The 20,650-nt window shown below is 36.9% G+C and overlaps 1 protein-coding gene across 1 annotated transcript in view; it reads right to left on the reverse strand.

Moving 5' to 3' along the window:
• CAPZA2 (capping actin protein of muscle Z-line subunit alpha 2) overlaps nucleotides 1–20,650 on the reverse strand; it is a 32,310-nt gene that overhangs the window by 9,013 nt on the left and 2,647 nt on the right. Inside the window, exons 2-7 of the mRNA XM_054276438.1 lie at nucleotides 9,308–9,371; nucleotides 7,301–7,352; nucleotides 6,577–6,640; nucleotides 5,794–6,000; nucleotides 4,552–4,631; nucleotides 1,681–1,759 (exon numbers count right to left, since the gene is read on the reverse strand). Coding sequence (XP_054132413.1) covers nucleotides 1,681–1,759; nucleotides 4,552–4,631; nucleotides 5,794–6,000; nucleotides 6,577–6,640; nucleotides 7,301–7,352; nucleotides 9,308–9,371 — 546 coding nt within the window. The remainder of the gene's footprint in view (nucleotides 1–1,680; nucleotides 1,760–4,551; nucleotides 4,632–5,793; nucleotides 6,001–6,576; nucleotides 6,641–7,300; nucleotides 7,353–9,307; nucleotides 9,372–20,650) is intronic.

Consider the following 20,650-nt stretch of genomic DNA (forward strand, 5'->3'; position numbering starts at 1 on the left):
AAAAAGGGAAGAAATTGTGGAAGTGATCTTAAAAATACTGAAGACATCTGAAGATAGCAGGTGATGCTGCAATTTCTCCCAACTTATCAATAAAAGGTCTTATCAGAAACAGAGCAATAGTGTATTGCTGTCAAAGATTTTGCAAACAACACTGAAATTCCAGTACTCTAAAATTATACTAATGCTGTAGAGGCTTCACTTTACAGAAAAATATTTTGCTCCTTAAATAGAAAAAATTAAAGTGATTTGTAAATTTGCTTGTTTTGTGACATGGAGAGCATTCCCACATACATTGAAGAAATTGTACACAACTTCTAAAAATTTAAAACAGAGTTCAAAATTCCTTGGTGAAACAAGTAGTTACTACACAAGCAAAAAAAGAGAACTTTTCATCACTCTCCAGAACACAGATTTTAATGAATATAAATAATGACTTGATTAATTATGTGAAATAGTACTAAAAGACAAAAACATCTGGTGCCCAAATGGAAAAGTTGAACCTGAATGAATTCCTCGTTCAGACTATTATTTTGGCTGCTGCCCTAACCTTTCCAAGAATTAAGTGGACACCTGCTTCCTTGTTCTGGAAAACCTCTTAAGACATTAACCAAAAGTGCATGCTGTGGAGAAAATGCCTGCTTTGCAGCAAGTTGGATTTAAGTGACAAAGAAGACTTGAGAAGACTACAAGTTACTTTAAGTGCTGCTTACCATGACCGTTGGGATCTGACAACACAATAATGGCTGTTCACATTTTGACTATTATTCCAAATGTTGGCACCAGCATGGGAAAACAGATTCAGGGTCCCCTTGCTTGGGTGAATGTAAATACAGCTACCACATCCTAAAATAGCATCCTAGGCTCAGGCTAGAAAAACATTCCTTTGCATCTTCCTTCTGCAGTCATCACTGAGCAGTAAGGACAAGCAAAACTCGTGGGGGCACAAAAGCAGCAAGATAAAGAAACTTCACTTTATTGTGAAGCAAAAAAAAAAAATCAAAGCCAACCCAAAAAGGTACTACACAGAAAGTCAGACTGCACTAAGTTTCTAGTCCCTGATCCCAGAAGAGTTTCAATAAACTGCTGCAATGGATGTGTACACATTCCAGGGAACCAATCCAGAAAGTCGAGTCTCCCTGCCTACCACATGACAGTCAGACTTCCATTGGTCTCAGAACTTCTGCCTGCTTGGAATTCCTCCTTTCTGAATGCCCTAAAGCCAACAGGAAAGCCAAATTCTGAATGAAGAATACACAGATTCAAAAATTTCTGATGGTGGAATTGGTGAAACGAAAGGTTTCCACCTTTCTGAACAATACAGACAACATTAGAAAAGCCCCACAATCAGTTAAAATGAAAAAAATTCTAGTTCAGAACAGGCCTACCCTCAGGAAGGGCTTGTCTCACTGTGAATTCAACAGGAAACCAAAGACACATATGCCTAGCTGAGGTGAATACACATTCCTAAGTCCTCTGAATCATTACATTAAACACACATTTTATGTTTTTAAGGATTAGATAAATATGCAAATTAAGTCACTAACACTTAAGTGAATGAGCATTGCTGCCTTGGTTATTGTGTCTCCATTTTCCCTTAGCATATTTGATACCCTGGCCTGAGTCTCCCTTGATAATGACTGGAGACTTTATGGCTCAGGACACAGTTTGAGATAAGCATACCTGAATTTTCAAGATGCCAGCCACTTGAGTGGTTGAAGGCGTGATTGTAAACTTCCACTCTGACCTCCAACGGCCATTCCTTAAAAAAACAGTAAAACAGAAATTGGATGTCACCCCATTGGTTATGAAAAAAAAATCCCAACATACAACTGATAGTCAAAGGAAACCACAGAATGAAATTTGCAGTGCAACTACACATACAGAAAATTTTCCCCTAAAGATTTAGCATCATAATCAGTCATGACCAGAACAGAACTGTTTCCCAAAATATTTAACCTCAGTTTTCAATGTGGACCAAGGAGATTTATTATTAAGGACCTTTTAACAGGAGGACTTAAATTCTGAAAATACCTAAAGCCTCCAATGTTCTTTGTCTCCTGTAGCATTAGTTAGGCACACACAGAAAATATTTTGTCTCTAGGACCTGGATGTTTTGCTAGATCAGCCAAAGCCACACTTCACCTCAGGCTATCAAAATTTTGAATGGAAGGAATATTACAGTAGCAAGACTTTCTGCTGTGTTTAACTATAACTAGGCCTTTCAGCTTTTCAGCATTTCCCTTCCAGAACAACTATTTCCTTCTAGCTTCCTTTCAAATTCAGGATCCTTGCCAAAATGCCTTAAGGGAGTTTCAAACACCAGGAAAACAGTATGGGGAGTAGTTTCACCTGATTTCTTTCCTGTAAACTAGACATCATCTTATTTAACAATGAGATTAGTGGGTTAGAAGGTTAGTACTACAGAGCTGAACCAAGAAAGCACTGCAGCAGTCCATGATTTGTCTTGTGTTTGCACTTAAAGAAGGAAAGAAAGTTGATACTAGGTGTTCCAATGGTGCTAATGTTAGGTGTAGATTCCAGTACATTCAACAAGGGGAGAGAAAGATATAAAATACTAAGCAAATCTATATAATGACACAGTAACAATGGTAACTCAGCTATAAAGCCATTGGTTATTATTTCAGACAATATCCAAATTATCAGTGAAAATACAGACTAAGACAATTCAGAAGCTTGTTGGCATTGCTAAGGAAACTGAAAGGGTTGCCCAACTTAGTGACACTAACACTATCAGTAGCCTTTTAGACTGACCCACTGATTATGAGAAAGCTTATGTGCTGGATTACACCTCAGGTACAATTCTAGTTTTTGAATGCCAGGGACTCAATGGCTAGCTAACAGATTTGTTTGCTTCTGAGTCAGTCTGTGGCCCCTTGAAGTTAACATGACCACAGTTGTTTCCACTCTGGGATATAGTTTTTGTCCTGAAGTTGCTATTAGAAAAACAAAAAGAAAAAATTCAAGTTCAGAAGGATTTTTCTGTAGGAAACGCTCTAAGGTAAAAACAACATAATTTCTTTATTTAGCTTGGCTGACTTAGAATGTTTTGTAAGAGATTAACTTTCCTCTTCTTTCTTTAATAAGCCATCTATCCTACCACACTGATAGTATTTCAAATAATCAGAAAGTATTTTTCTTTGGCATATATTGATTTTCTATCACCCAACAAACTTACTCCCATAGTAGGATGACAGACTTGCAAATGCCTAAAAAGCTGGAACACCTTGGAAATAAGTACTGGCTGTGGCTTGGGCTGGATAACCAGCCCTACAGCTGGATAACTGAGGAATCTGGTTAACTTGGAATCCATTCCTCTATCTCTAAATCTCCCAAATCAATATGCATTTATTGCAACTTGCTAAGAACAAGCACTAGAGTCTGACTACCCCTGAAAAGCTCTTAAAAACATGGTCAATATTTACCCATAGATGCTCAATCATAACTTTAATAAAGAAAACTTTCAAGAAAGATTTTCTCCATCTATAAAAGGTTGCTGCATATCTGTTCCTCTTCTTAAAAGACTATAAAATCAATTATTTGGAATATCAAAATTCATTCATGTGTCCAAACTAAAAAGAAAACCAGTGTTATTTCAAGTTACTTCTAATATTGATGGAATACATGCAGACTTAACTAGTCAAGTTTAAGTTAGTAAGAAAAAATATTTATTATCTAGGCAAATTCAATAAAAATCAGTGCACTGGGCAAATAACTGATACATACACATGCTGAAATTACTATGGAAATGTAATATCCACCTTCAGAATCAAAACCCAAAGATTTCTGTACTTCCATTTATTTCCTGTGGGATTACTAATATAAATTACAAGCAGATGCAAAAAGCAAACCATAATGAAATACTTTTCTTCTGAAAACTGCATATATAAGCTATCTTTAGGATATAACATCCTTAACCTATTCCTGATACTGTGATATCTGATGTCAACTCTGGACAGTTTCCTGTATGGAGCTATCCAAAGTTGACTCCAGACTGTGGAAAACATCATTGAACCAAGTCCAGGAAAAAAACAAGAAAGCTGCAGTTTGTAAGATTTTATTTCATCCAAAATCACCTCTATCTGTCTAACCCCAAAACTGATCACTTAAGTCCCACTGTAAAGTGATTTTTGGTCACTTTCTTTCTCTGAAAAATTCAAACTAGAAGAAGCTGTTCTTATTCTGTCAAACAAAAAGGAAGCATAACAAGCCAAAGCAACTGTATTAGGGAAGCCAGCCATGAGTATTGGTGTCAGCGTGATAAGCAGGAAAATTAATCATATATGTCACACGTGTAATATGGAATTTTGCAAACTTCTACAAAGGAGATGAGGGTACACAGTCTGCCATTTTACTTACCACAAAGGAGGAGATTTCTACAGTTTTAGCAGAAAAACTTGGGAGTGGAGTGGAGAAGAAGGGTCCCAACCAAGATATGCATCCACCTTCTTCTCTGAACTAAGTGTTATCGGTGTAATGGCACTTATTCAGTTTGCTGTATCTTACTGTCTGTGGATCCATACAGAAACTTACCAAAAATTTTTTGCTTGAAACTGATGGCTCTCTATGCATGCAATAATGGTTTGCTGTCCATCAATTGTTTTACCATACACCTTAATCAGGAAAAAAAAAAAAAGAAGCAAAAAAAAGAACAGTCAAAGTTTGAGCAGATCTTGGTCAAACTGCTTAAATATCTGTTTCTACTATTGTTACATAAACTAAAATTTCATTTTCTAACCATTATGGTTATACATAATATGTACATGAAACAATAAAGTATTTATTACAATGCAGAAAATACCTAAGATTTAAAAACCTGATGGCCAATAATCTTAACTAAATTTTATATATTGTGAACTCCTTTTTCTACCACTACAGGAATTCTAAGCCTATAACAGTGACTATTGAGACAATATACATTTGTTACCATCTGGGTTTCAAACACCAGTTATTCTACCAACTATATGACAATTTAAACCTGTACAGAATAGCAAAAAGGGTGGGTTTGGTCCTCTTTTCTGCTTTATCCCCCCTTTAAATTATCTGAGATAATTTAAAAATTATCTCAGTGAACACCCAATCTGGTTTCCTTCATAGGAAATGGAACTCATCTGACTGCCTGGGAATCCAATTCAACTTGTTAATTCAGCAGCTGATTTACTTTCCCCCCCAGTTAATTTTTCTGTCACATCAACATAAAGCACAGAACAGCTATCAATAGATCAGTTTGCTGAGATTTAAATAGTCACAGGGCTTGTAACAGCAAGCAAATACTATTTTAGTCCAGACTAAGAGGTTTTATTTTAAGAAGCTATCAGAACCACCAATTCTGGTAATAAGAACACAGCACTTGGATATAAAGGAGATTTGATGGAACAAAACAAGTTTGCTTTACTAAGACAGTTTTGTCAGTAAATCAAGCCAAGGTAGACATTTCTATTTTATGGAATTTTTCCCCTCTTCTAAGCAACCAGCCAGAACACAAAGATCAGCAGGATCAACCTGCAGTAGTCCACAAAATATCTAAATGCATCAAGAAATTGAAATAAAGATGTTCAAATACGCAAATCTTCACTATGACCTGCAGGAACCCCTCACTAATAATCCTACAACTAAAACATGAAATTTCTGAGCTTTCCTGCATTTCTCATGAACCCCCAACAGGAATAAATTCTTTACAGTCAAAACTGCCTGTCTTTCTGGTTTACAAATAGCTCCTCTTTAAAATTTATAACTATCTATATCGGTACAGTGGTTTTGTAATTTAGCACTTACTGTGCAGACACCATTTGGATAATGTTCCTTCACATATGCTTTCATTGCTGTTTCAACTGAATTTCTCCAGGACTCTATGGCATTTTCAACTTCATGGGGTCTAGGATCAGTAGCCTCCTTTCTTAAGTGATCAAATTTAAAAGAAATCTTGTTCTTTGGATCCAGAAATTTTCCATTTCCCAAATCACCATGTTCTGTTATCAAAACCTGTATTATAAAATTTAAATTTCATTTATATATATATTTATATTATATAAGATGTATTAAATCATTAGGTAGTAACATTTAAAACATTACAATTAGTTAGTAACATTTGCTATACAGTGAAAAAAATAAATGCCATACCAAATCTAATTATATCCCGCATTTAATGGGAGCTTAATCATTAAAACTTAAATTTTGAACAAAATATGCATAAAGCAAGAGAGGAGAAAGCAATTATGATACACTGCCTCAGAAAAATATATCTTGAATCTTATGCTCTTACTGCAACAAACCATGCAAGACAGAAATTCGTGTCTTCTGCTACTAAGGATGGAGCAAATAGTTTTTAGAGCTGCAAACACTGAATTCAGCCAACACTGCACACTAACATTTCAAGCTCTTTAGATACCCCTGAATGATTAACTTATGGGACTGGTACTGGTACTACTGAAGGGGCACAATCTCTATGTTTTGGTAGGGCAGATGCATTTCTTTTAATTTCCTTGCCAAGAACTGTTGCAATACCAGAACATCTTTAACAGTTTAAGGAAGATCACGAGTATTTCACTGTATTCGTACCTGCTCGTCGTAACCGTCAATTTTTACAGGAGTAAACTGGTCCAAGTTGTACTGTGCAAATGCACTACAAGAGAAAAAAACCAACAAGAGCCTGCATCAAGCACAATCTTTTTCCTTGGCAGCAGTTAAGGGATATAAAGAATAGCTAATAATCTGGGCAATGATGCATTAAAAAATTATATTAATGCTTTACCTAGTGGGCCAAAATTGTTGGAATCGCTTTAGTGCTCGTATTACAGATTCCAATTGCCATTAAATTCCAACTGCCACAATAATTTACATTCAGAAGTAACCTGATGTAGACAAACACCTAAGCTTTACAGTAACCCACAGAAACTGGAGGAGCAGGTAAAATTTAAATTCCACAGAGATCCAACCTACAAAGCCACATATCTCCACTCTTACAGAAGAAACTAATTTTGGCATGAAAGTACAGTAGGCATAATGTTCTGATACAAAAGCAGGGTCTAAGGATGCAGTATCTTACACATGTTCCAAGTAACAGCTACCATGAAACAGAAAATGAAGTTGCTCTAATCATTAGGATACAATACAGATCTCTCCTCTGCCAAGAATTTAATCTTGATCAAAGATGCCCAACACACACAATAGGGTTTTACTTGCCAAGCACACATCTTTAAATGAACCACTTACTGATTATGCAAGTCCTACTGAAAACACATCTTGTTTTTATGCAACTGAGTATGTGACATCTGGTACTTACTGGGCTGCTCCTTCCCTGAGAAGATTGTCATTATTAAGCAGCAACCGAACATCTGAAAGGAGTATTTACAACATGTAAGTACAGTTAACTCAGAAACTTCTTTCAGTCACCCAACAAGTATCAACAGACTGTACAAAACAACAAAAAAAACCCCCAAAAACTACTCCATACCCACAGAGATTACTAGGTAGTAAATTTATTGCTTCATATTTTATAATTTTCACTGAATAAAATTAAAATAATAGTATAGAAATGGATCTCTTCCAAGACAATCTGGCAAAGATTTAAGCTGTATTCTACAGGCTCTAGGAATCTGTCAATCTAGTTTTTTGAGAAGCTCTGAATGAGAACAGCACAGAATTCTACCAAGTTTCCTATAAAAAGTATATTACCAACTCCCTCAACCTATATTATTGTTACTGTATTCTGATGACACTGATATGGTACGCATTGAACTCACTGGTTTTTAAGCCCTACCATTTTCAGTCTCATTCCTAAATGACACTCACTAGGCAGAAGATTATACAGCACCATTGCATTTTTTCTACCATGACACAAGAAACATATGAATATAGAATAAATCAATAGTCTCCTCAAAATTATTTAGTACTTATTGTGCAGCAATTTTCTTATTTATGTACTTGACTTTACCAGACACTGTTTGAATAGCAATTTAATTAATTGCTCATTAACTAACCAATCATTAGTCTAGCCAGAACACATTAAACCTCTTTTAAATATTTCTAAGGCATCATTCAAGAGAAAAGTAAAAAAAATCTGGACTATAAGGTATTTTTTTCTTTAAAAAACAAGCAAACCCTCCTGAAATAAACCAAACTGCCCCAGCCAAACCAAAAGACAAAATACCCCAAAGGGAAAAAACCACCTCACATACTCAAAAAACCCTACTCAAAACCAACCAACCAAATGCACAATTTTCAGAATTGGAATGAAAAGCTTCCTCTGTCTATTTAAGAAGGCAGCCTAAATCTCATTGAACACTGGTCAGGCATTTGTGTTCACTATGTGTTTTCAAACACACTGGACTCTGTTATTGAGCAGGTAGTTGCAGCTATGAATTAGCATAACAATGAAGTTTACAAGCAGTACTACTCTAGGAAATTTTAATAATCTTCAGAAAGCTGAGTTAGTAAGCTGCTCACTTCAAAAATTAAGTACTAACTAATCTTAAATAATAATCAGCTGGCCACAGTTTACCTTAAGAACAAGGTAAACTGTAAAAGCACTGCATTCTTTAATAAACTTAAGCTCTCTCCAGTCTGACACTGACTACAGGTTTAGTATACCAAACTAATTTTTTTACTTAAATAGCTTCATAGAAACATTTGTAAGCCACAACTATAAAGCCTGCCTTTTTATACTATATGTATACCCAAATATCTTGATGACAGAGAAACAACAATTTTTTTAACAAATAACATCTTAGGTAAAGTTTAGACAACAATAGTTGAAAGAAGCTTATTTTAAGTTTCCTTTCAGTTTACCAATACACTCAGTAAAATGGAGTGTGCCCAGAATTTAAAGGTTAGAAATATTTGGAGAAAATTAATATTCTTTCCACAACTGACACTAGGCAGTAGTCTTTTGTGTATTCAAGGTTAAATATTTGTAATGATATTCCTTCTTTTAAAAGAATGACCATTTTAATTTCTGCTAGTTTAATTTTTGTTGAAAAATATAATTGTCTATCAAAGATGAAAAATAGGAGTATCTGTTTTCTAAACAGAAACCCTTGCAACTGTTAATTCATGACTCATTCAAAACAAAGCTTGTTCTCACATCACAAAGAAAAGTAGTATTTCCCTTGTTTTGCATTTAAACTTCAAGCTGTCTTGTGACTGCAAAGCTTATCATGCCCAGCAACAAAACCAGCCCTTATAGCAAGGAAGCTACAATACAAGCTACATGAAATTCAGGAGAATAATCAACCATGCAATTTTGGATATAGATAACTTAAAGAAAAGGGCAGAGCAGCCAGATACTCACCATTGAACACCTCATTGAATTCCCCAGGAGGAGCATGAATTATGAATTTTGCTGCTATACGCACCTGAAATACAAAAACAACCACGTGGTTGAATATGCTGCATTCATTGCTATTCAAAGCAGTCATGCATTATGGAGTTTTAACAGCCAGACAAGCAATTGTACAACTCCCATTGTTTCACATATTTGCTCACATTAGTTCAACTACTTGGTCTTTATTAAAAACACAGACTATAAAGCTCCACCTTTTCAAACAGAATAGAGATTGTATGTGATGGAAGGAGATGAGGAAATTGAGTCATTCATGTTTTCTTTTACTGGCAAACAGGGAAAGATGAATACAACAAAGATGATTAACAATATATTCACTATCTATGTCAGCTTTCAGTCCATGGGTGCCTGGGAATCAATACAGATTCCAAGAGAGCCAAAAACCATTATGAAGATGCATTTGATCTTCAAAGCTTCTCTTCCAATTTTACTACATATCATATGGTTCTGTACTTTCCAAAAGGTCCACACTGACAGATTAATCTCAAAAACACTGCATAGACATCAAAGCTTGTAATTTCATCTGCACCTACCTAAGACCTGTTAGTACCACAGTACCAGCAAATAAAGCTTAAAAAAACCCCTTGAGATCTTAATTAGTAATTAATGGCCTTCACCCACAGCTTCTTGCAGAATAAACACAGCATAAGCCAGTGTTTTCACTGAAAGTATGCACACCTGCCCTGGCTTTCTCTCTCCTTCTGCTTGCACAAGCCCTTGTACAACAGCACAATGAGCAAAATCAGGAAAGTTATTGCTTTTTCTTTCCAGACCAGGTCCCTGAGCTGGTTCAATACACAGCTGCACACACATTCACTTGCAAAACACCCACAAAAATACTTTCTAAATGTGAAACAACTTTTAAACCTCTCCCCTAAGTGACATTCTTACTTGCAGAATGTCGCAAAAGTTCCTATCCTTTACAGTTATCCAAGTTTAGCAGACACTTAAAGCTCTCTTGCATCCTCAATATGCTGTTGCTATTCAAATACAGGATACTACTTGAAACAGGGTTTCCCTTTCCAACACCTTATATCGTGTATCTATGGAATGAAGAGCTGGAAAATTCAGTGCCTGGGAGCACTGTTTGGAATTAAGGAGTTTGAGAAGCATACATTTCATTACAAATATCTAAAAATAACAAAAAATGCATTAGATTTACACATTTCTTTGTATTTGAAACCACTAAAGAACTGTCTGAGCACGCTAGAGCTCTTGAACTGACGAGAAAACAACTTTTACAGCTGAGGGTAGCAATACAGCCAGGTTTGGGCCCCTGCTTCTCAACAGGGCCCAAATTTCAGACAAAGGTCTCCAGGAGAGGCGGTTCAAGTTAAAGTGTCCTGGGAGAGCACTTAGCTGCCTCAAGAGCAGTGCTGGACCCTCATGAGATCCCATGTGACCAGCCCAGCAGCTTTCAGATCACTAACAGAACATGACCATTCAGAGCTGGATCATGGAAATGGAAAAGCTGTCAGTTCCAAACTTTCTAACCTAAATGTCGCACTTTGGATTGCAGACAGCCTTTGTCTGCTACCTCAGATATCTACCATCAGAACTCCTCTTTCCATGTAAACATGAATTTGCACTATCCTGAGATAAATGCCACAAAGTTTACTCTTTTCCAAGGAGACACAGAGAGGCAAGAGGACCTTCTTCTATGGCTACTTATTCAAGCAACGTGGATTGTCTCCTTTGAATTAAAAGAATGCAACCTTATCCACTAACATTATCCCAATCACCAACCCCCACACTCCTCTACCTCTTGCTCAAGTCAAGGCACTGTACCCAGCTCAATGCTCAAGCCAAAGTAATACAGAAATGTGAAACAAAGCTAACCTACAGTATTATTAAAGTGCTTATGAAGGACAAAGGCAAGAAGGACAAGACAGGCTCCAAGGTTCTATCACCAGCACATTTTATCAAATGACCAACTGTACTGGTTTGGCTGGGGCAGAAGTAATTCTCATAACAATTGCTGGTACAAGCCTGCGTTCTGGATTTGTGCTGAACACAGTGTTGATCATAGCTGTTTGTGCTGCTGCTGAGCAGGGCTTACACAGCCAAGGCCTTTTCTGCATTTCATGCTGACACACTGGCAAGGAAGTTGGGGGGGCATGGGAGGCTGGGAGGAGACACAGCCAGGACAGGTGACCCCAAATGACCAAGGAATTTTCCACATCATATCAAATCATGCTCAGTATATAAAGTGGGGGAAGAAGGAGGAAGGGCGGAGATTTTGGAGTGATGGCATTTGACTCCCCAAGTCACCATTACATGTGATGAGGCTCTGTTCTCCTAGAGATGGCCGAACAGCTGCCTGGCCATGGCAAACAGTGAATTATTTCCCTGTTTGGCTCTGCTTGCATGCACACCTTTTGCTTTCCTTAAACTGTCTTTATCTTAACCCATGAGTTTTCCCACTTTGCCCTTCCAATTCTCTCCCTGATCCCACTGGTGGGGCAGTGACTGAGTGGCTGTGTGGGGCTTGGTGGCTTGCCTGGGGTTAAACCATGACAGCAATTAACAGGGTCACTGATTAGCCCTGAAAAGCAAGTATTGTGCGCTCAGTTGTGTGATTTCACCATGACTATCACTGGGCTGACTCCCAGCTCAAGATGAAGGAACAGCATTTCTTGATTCCTTGACCTCAGGTGAACAGGACTGCTTACCCCTGCCAAGGCCAGGTTAGCTCTGGGCAAGCACAGAACCAAAACTTATGGACATCTGGAGCTGTGAAATAACAGGTCCGTCAGTTTTGGGCAGGCAGCAGCTATAGAAGCAAAATGAAGCAAAACGTGGGTGCCCAAACTGCACCCTGAACGACCACATGCTTTAAACTGGTAACTCCTGTAAGGTGAGACATTAGGTCTATACTAAAACTAGACCACTGCCTCATTTTCAGCTGTTTTGGTAATATAAATCTGGTTTTGCTTATTTTTTTCACTATCAGTAAGAACTATTCTTATCAGTCAGATAAGCTACACTATAAGTAGCATTCATTCAAAAGCATTCAGATGTAACAGATGTCATCACGACAAACCAAACTAGACATTACTTTTTACAAACATTTCACAAGTAAATTCAATTTCTCACTGATAGTTTTTGTGTGAAAGTTCGTCATAAATGAAATATTTTATAGAACAGATAAACAATCATGCAAATTTGCAATTAATACCTCATCAAGTATAAAATAAATTCATGTTTATAAAAGCAAAGAATTTTAACATGTTTTCAGAAGTTGAGAGTGTGTCAGCTAAGACACTTTGTATTTTGCTCACCTGCCTTTGTGAAGCCAATTCAAAAGTAATCCACTTTCCTTCAGCAGTGAAACTGAATTAATTTCTCTGTGATGAGTATCTGATAAAGCCATTATTTCCCCAATTAATATATACAGGAAGCTCATATAAAAGAATTAAATCCAGTAGTCTCACTTAACACATCAGAACTGAAAAGCAGTTACAGATTTATTGCCACTGAATTTTTCCAGAAATACATGCTCTAAAGGAGGCTTCTGTTTTTCAGACTGACACTGAAGGATAAATGAATGCACTTCCCTGAACCTCTATGAGATGAAGATCTCTCCCTTTTGGCAGCAAAAAGCCTCACCCATCACTTGAGCAAGCACAATTAAAACAAAGGGGTAGTCCATATAAAATATGATGTTCATGGGCAACTAAAACAAGATAAATTAAAAATACACATAACCTGTAATACAAAGTGACAGGCAAAAAACCTAAACTGCTCTTTAGTTAAATTGAGATAGGAAGTTGTAGCTGCTGAAAATAGTTAAGAAAACCAATCAGGTGCATTACAATTGCAATAAATGCTGGTTTTTCAATGCATTGAGACTTCTAAAAATTGATTTACACAAGCCAAAACAGAAACATCATAATATTGTATGAATTCAAATGACAAAAACTTTTTCCATTCAAGAGAACTGCCCCTTTACACACAGTACAAGAAACTTATAGATGTATCAGCAAGTAACAAAAATTGTTACAGTTGAGTCTTTCTTTAGAAAACTCGAAGACATAAAATAGCTGAAGTTTCTCCACTTATTACTGTAGTTACTCCCAAAACACTACCTAAAATTTAAGATAGTGTTTTATCGATGGAGATTTGAGTTAGTGTCCAGCTTCAAGTCTTCAGAGTAGCAAAAAATTATAAACTTCAGACTAATCCAGAACATCTGATCACCAGTGGTTTACAAAAATCAGCTTTTACCACAAACCCGTGTAAGGAACCATGTGTTTTCTACATTAAATTTCTTGAATGCAAAAAAACCCCATCTACACAAGTTTTTATGAATCGTGTCTTTGTGCAGGTTTGAGCATTAATTTGGACAAATCATACAGAAGCTGAGAGCAAGTTAAAAAAAAAAAAGTATAAAAATGACTTCTGAAACACTGACAAGGGAAGCATTCCCCACTGCAGCCACTCTCTTTATCCAGTTTTCACATTTACACCACTCACAGTCTTGCTTAAATTGAAGTCTGCTCTCAGCAGGTAAGAGCTAGCAAGATTTACTTTCAGAATCCAAGTGAAGTCAAGTGCTACCTATCACATCAGTTAGAAGTTTATCAAAGCTACAAGCTTATTGATTTTATACACTATTTCAATTAAGGTAAAAATTAATAGAGAAGCCTAGCAAAAGAGAGGAGGACAGGATTCTTGTATGTGATTAATACAATTATTAGGTATTATGCCTAATTCTTTATTCTGCTAGGGATTAAAACAATTGACCTATTAACAAATTCCTACACTTAGTTACAACAATATTTGCAGTTTTCAGACTACACAAGCAAAGAGCAATGTAGTAATGTACAGAATGGTGGCAGTTATGCTAAATCTATTTTTTCCCCATACTTCTGCCGTTATTTCACCATTTCATTTTTCTCAATGCATGATACCCATCTGGTACATAAGAGAAATCGTAGTCCTTTGTCTTTTCCAGCCCAAGGCATTCTGAAGTTCATTTACTCTTTCAGAAGTTCTACATAGCGGTTTGCAATGCCCCGAGATCACTCTTCCTGTTCCTGCCCCGTGAGGAGCGTCAGTGGCTGGAGCAGCCCAGGCCGAGCGCGGTCTGTGCCTATATATGGTCAGGGAGCGTGAACGCGCTCCCACTGCCGGGCTGTGCCGCTGTCGCCTCACGGCAGCCCGCTCCTCCGACTCTGCTAGGTGCAGCTTTTAGCAGTGGCAGGCACATTAAAACTCTCCCTCTTCCATTTTCCTTTCCCCACTTTTAACTCGACTGAAAGACAGTTATTTCACGGTTTTGTTTGCTAGGCACCCTGACAGCTCACTCCTTCAATCAGCATCCATGCTGCACAGCAAAAACGTGCTGCTAAACAGGAGACTGTGAAACCATATACTCCTTCCTATACATTCCCTTCTTTCAAATTCAGAAATTCAGCTGTGAACTCTTTGCAGCAAGGAGACCCACCCCTTCCTCTACACTCCCCACAGGTTAAAGTTCACTGCTCCACAGCAATAAAAATGAAATAGTGAAATAGATACTAAAAGCCCTTTTAACCTAAGAAAATGCATGAAAATTTGGGAGGGGGAGGCGAAGGGGAGGAAGATGGAGGGCGTGCAAAAGATTCCCACAATAATTTGCACTCAAAGACAACTTTGCTGCTAATCACAGGGAAATGAAAAGAGCTTCCCAAAGTTACTTTTATCACTGTTACAGCAGGCTCAAAGCATTGTACATCATGCATTTACACTCAGGATTCCTGAGGGTACCCTTCCTATCTCACAACACACAATAAATCTCCCACTCACAGAAATCTGTTTGGCAAAAAAAAAGATGATGAGATATCACATCCAGAAGGGAGCTCCAGGAACAGTAGAGACTAGAGCTCTGTTCTCAGTCATGCCTTCTGTGTAGTTCTTGTTAAAAACCTGTCTGCAACAAATGGGTTAGTTGTGACCTACTTAACTCTACTTACAGGTGCCTACAGGGTTTTCTCACAATTAGCTCATAGTCACATAAATATTAACAGAGACATCAGGTAAATGAGGCAAGTCTGAATTCTCTCAAGATCTCTAAGTCACACTCAAAATAAGGGATACAGTTTGTACTCACTGGAGTGATACTGGACATAACACCTAGTTTTACTTAGTTTTGAGTTTGAGTAAAACTTGTTAGTTAAGTTCAGCTCGAGCTGTACCATCACTTTTCAATCGGCACCTTTGCTGTTCCTTAAAAAGCAAAACTGTTTTGACATCTATCACTCAAAATGAATTTTGCGTTGACATACATTAAACATAAAGGAACACAGTTCTAAGGTTCAAATACTTGTAGGATACAATGCTTGATGCTCTACCTGAACATCAACATAGTTCTTGACTTTGTAAACCCTTCAGTGTTTCAAGAACATGCAACCAGCTTCCCCCTTGGATATCTAGATATTTGGTAATACTGGCTTCCAATTGCTTATTAAATCTTTAGGTTAGATACTTCCCAGGACCTTACACCACTACTTTTTCAAAAACTCCTATGTGTCATCAGTGCTTATCTACTTCTGTGAGTATTCAGACAAGCAGATTGATCAACCTAAAAAACAGCTTTAGAAGGTAACCAATTTAGCTAAAAAAGAACTTTAAATAATTATCATTGCTTCCTGCTGCTGACAGTTTAGTGAGGCAAAAAAGCCTTCAAACAGCTGGACAAGCTCCAAGAACAAAAATGTGAGAAAGGAATTACCCCCTGAGAGCAGCAATCTGCCTTCACAGCATCTCAGGAAACCTCACCATAGCCACGGGTACAACTTCAAACAGCAGAACAGCATCCCAAACATGCATCATCTCACACAAACATGGAACAAAGGCAGCGACTCTGGTAGAGAGGGAATGAATACAAACACAGTGCTGCCACTGCCTTCCTACCGAGCTCAACTGCAAATTCTCTGCAGTATCCAATTCACTTCTGCTTCCAGAAGAGCTAAGGAAAAACCCTGTAAAAATGTGGTTCTGTGGCACAGGAAAGGAGGGGCACATTCCATACCTATGGCTTTGACTGAACAGACATTTCCTTAATTGTAATGCCTAAAGCTACATTGCATCTGGAAAACATGTGTTTTCCTCAATTATTTTTAATACACAAGTATTTAAAAATATGTAACAGTACCAGCCCTTCACAAAGCTGCAAAAAGTACATCTTACACAACAACGTGGTAATTTAGCTGCATTCTTTCTACCTGACAACCTGACTTCAATAATGAGATTTATTTTCACAAAAATAACCAGTCAGAAAGGTGGTGGATGCTTCACTGTAAGACCTTTCAGCAGAAGAATAGCTAAATATCATAAAAGTCTCCATATAAAAATCACTTTACACACCACATCATATTAAGATTAAAAAAAACCAAAACTCCAAACAGGATTTCTGAAAGTCACTGCATCAGACAAAGACAGCAAAAAGGAATATGAAAGCAAAGGACCTTATTTGAGTAACACACAAGATTAACCATAAAAAAAAAAAAACAAGGGAAGATAAATCTCCCCCATGGTATTCTGTAGTTATTCGTATTACTCCTGAGCATATAAAATTGGAAACCTTTTATTATATATATATTTATACATGGCTATTTATGTATATATTGTTTAATGTATATATTTACATACAACTATTTAGAATTATATATACAATTGTAGCCAAGCAACTTCATACCTAAGCTTATAGAACAGATAGAAAACAGTTAAGCAGCATAAAAAAATTATTTCCTTGCAAAAGTCATTCACTGAAAACTGAAAAAGTAGTAAAATTTTACATTTAACGAAAAGCAAAAGCATTAAGTTTTATTTGAGAAGTAAATGGTATAAGAAATGGCTAACTAAGACTTCGTAAAGAAAGAAACCAACAGCGTCATCTCCCACAAAAACCCAAGATGTCCTGTTACAGGGACATCAACACACATGATCCTCAGCTGCAGACTCTCTCAGCAGTCTTTACAAAGTGGTATCCAATGGAAGCTAAAAAGCACTTGGTTCATATTTGCAAAGTATTCTTCTACTGCAAAGCTCAAGTTTTTAAAGTTTTTATATCTCCTACACCGAGATAACTTGTTATAATGAGATACCCCAAGGGCATTAAGCCCAGATTCAATAGCAGGGGTGAGAGAAAAAGAACATAACAGAGCTTTCTCTATGAAAATGGATGGAATCAGGTACCACCCTAACTGTTATGTCTCCCTCTCCCAGTTCCAGCATCTTACAGTTCTCTCTCTGAGTTACCTATTCAATATTTTAATGCCCTCTGTCAAGCTAAGGAAGTATTTGAAGTATTTTCCATTTCAGAAGTTTTTTACTCAAGGATTAAAAAAGTTATTGCTGCATGCTCAAAAACCTGCTTTCATTTCTCAGTGAGCACTTTCAACTCCTTTACATCCCACTCCCAGAACCTGAAAGTGAATAGTACACAGGGCTGCCTGTAAAAAATGCAGGGGTTTGCTAAATAATGCAGCTAAAAGCTAAAGCTACCCTTTTCCCGTTCTTTTTTGACTGCCAATATTGAAACTAACCGAAAATAGAATTTCACAGCAGAACTTGTAGGTTGAAGACGGTATTGGTAGGCAATAAAATCATGTCTGTTATATCATAAAATAATGTCTCCAGTTTCATCTCTATATTTGCCAATAACTTGTCCTATTACTCTATTTTTGCTTCAATTTGTTTCTCTTATCCACTTGAGCTAGGATGTTTCCTAGGCAGCAAGCTTCTGCAAGAAGTTTTGAGGGTACAAAGACAGCGAGAAGGGGGTTTTTGATGGTCCTGAGGTGCCACTGCATTGTCAATACTCCAATACTCCCTAACATGGTACAAGTCATCATCCCCAAAGGGTACCCCATTTCTTCACGCTAATACTAAGGAAAGACTATATGACCTAAAGTTTTAGAAATCACTGATCTTTTATTTATAATAACAGGTTTCATTTGGATTCATCATCAAGCTTCAAGTAGTTACTTTTCACTTGTCAAAAGGCAAACAATTTTGATTTGCACAGTAACTTACTATGGAGGTACACAGTAAAAGACAAGCAGCAGTGCACACAAGTTGCAACAATTAGAAATTAGGATAAGTTTCTGACTGTGGGCTTAGACAAACATTGCAACACCTCACCCAGACAGCTAGTACAGTCTCTGTTCCTGGAGATACCCAAAACTCAAAGGGCAAGTCCCTAAGCAACCTTATCTCAGCTGGCCCATTTTGACTAACCAGCATTTGAGTTACCTTCAGAAACTTCTTCCAGCCAGTATGACTGTAGAAGCAAACCAAGTTGTTATTTGCAGTTACACATACAGTATATGATCACTTCTTCAGACAGTGTTTAACAGTTTCCCAAGAAAGTGATTCAAATACCTGTCCTTCAATCTCAACGGTATTGATGCATTTTTAGTTAAAAAAAAACAAAACCAAACTAACTCAAGACAACATTCTATCTTCACACATATTTTCATACATATCCTGAGATGGACATGAAAATATTTAATCTTGGAAGGGCTCCAATATTCAAAATTACGTGGCAGTCTGAAAAGCACTCCTAACTTCCTCATTCTTACTAAAGAATTTCATCAAAATGTTATCAAGGACACTTGCAAGACTTAAAGTTTACTTTATAGATTACAGTGCAATTATACCCAGAAAGGGTTATTCAAATGCACCTCCTACTCATCTACAGTCTCATTTGATACAATTCTGAAAATCAGAAGTCTAAATACTTTCAAAATGAATGATGTAGAGCAAAGGAATTGCTTTAACACATGTAAACTAGAAAAGTACCATTTTTTTCTGTCAAAAATTCCACTAATGCTTTCAAAGCAGTTTTAGGAAAAAGGTTTATATTTGCATTGAGAAAAGTACCTGAGCCTTTCACATTGGAGGGCTTGTACATGCAAGTGCAATCTGCTGTAAATGTATTATGCTCTAAAAAACAACACTGCAGGTGAGAGATTCATTTTACTGGCATAGACTTCTCATTCCAAAGCACTGACATAAGAAATGGTTTTCCTTAATCTGACAAAACTACACTGCAGAGTTTAGTTTAACTTTATTAGGTAAATTAGGTGTCAAAATCTACAAATTTAAGAAGTTACAAAGTTACCCAATGCACCAGGAAATACCTGGAAGCCATCCAGGCTCACTTTCACAAATGGGACTGCTTCCTCTTTATAAGCCAAGTTTTCTTCTAATGACACTGTTAAACCCCATCTTCCCAAAAAAGTGAAACTACTGAGATATAAACTTGCTGAAAGAGGTGTAGTTCCTTTCAAAAATAAAAGTTTGACAATTCCCATGTTTATTATGTTCAGCATTTTAAGGAATGCAAGTTAATTTAGTATTTAAAAACTTCATGTGTTATCCTTTCCTCCCTGAAGACATCCTGATTTTCTGAGGCTGTATCTCAAGTCATACACAGCTATTTAACTCCTGTGCTTTGCAGATTCACATTAAAAACAAAAAACCCCAACCAAACCTACAGAAAACATGTCCCTTCAAGTCACCAAAAATGGACTAGAGAACACTAGTTTTAGGATTTAACTGGTTTCTGTGCTGTTTTTCATTTGTGCCATTGTTTGTAAATGAGTATTTACATTAACAAATGCAACTTTTACAGTAAAATCAGTATCTATGATTAATTATGGCCTACACTCATGTACATAAGTTGTACCTTTAATATTCCCACTAATATGCTAATTAAAATATTTTTATATATGTTTATTAGTTTTTTTGTAGCTACAAAGGTAAGAAAACAATTTCTAGTTAAATGGAATAAAATTGAACTGCAAAAAATGGTTACTAGACTTTAACAAAACTACTTCAAATATCCTGAGCAGCTGAATAGGTTTTGCATTCAGAACTTGTTCAGTGATGATGCATCATCTATAGGAAGGGTGCAGATGTGGTGACTGCTACTCCAGAGTTCAGGGCTTCAAGGTTTCCACCTCTCACACCCCGTTTTTAAATAAACAAACTGAACCAATAAACAAACAAACTTATGTTATTCAACATACCTAAAAGCTTCTGAACTTTCAGTGACCTATGTGAATAATGCAACACTGTGGATCACAAAAGCTTTAGCACTGAAAAATCGCTGCTCCTGGATGCTAAAACCAGAAACTTTCCCTGGCAATGGTCCAACTTCAGATCTTTGGATCCACACAAACCGTACACACCTTATTTGCTACAAATAATCCTTGTATTGTTGCAATGATGCAACACACATTGCATCACTGAAAGAAAAACAAGGCTTCAAAAATCTCTTTAAAAATGGGAATCTGATGA

This window comes from Melozone crissalis, unplaced genomic scaffold, assembly GCF_028551555.1.
Source record: "Melozone crissalis strain CALT ecotype California unplaced genomic scaffold, PUWL_Pcris_2 ptg000004l_1, whole genome shotgun sequence".
NCBI classification, from domain to species: Eukaryota; Metazoa; Chordata; class Aves; order Passeriformes; family Passerellidae; genus Melozone; species Melozone crissalis.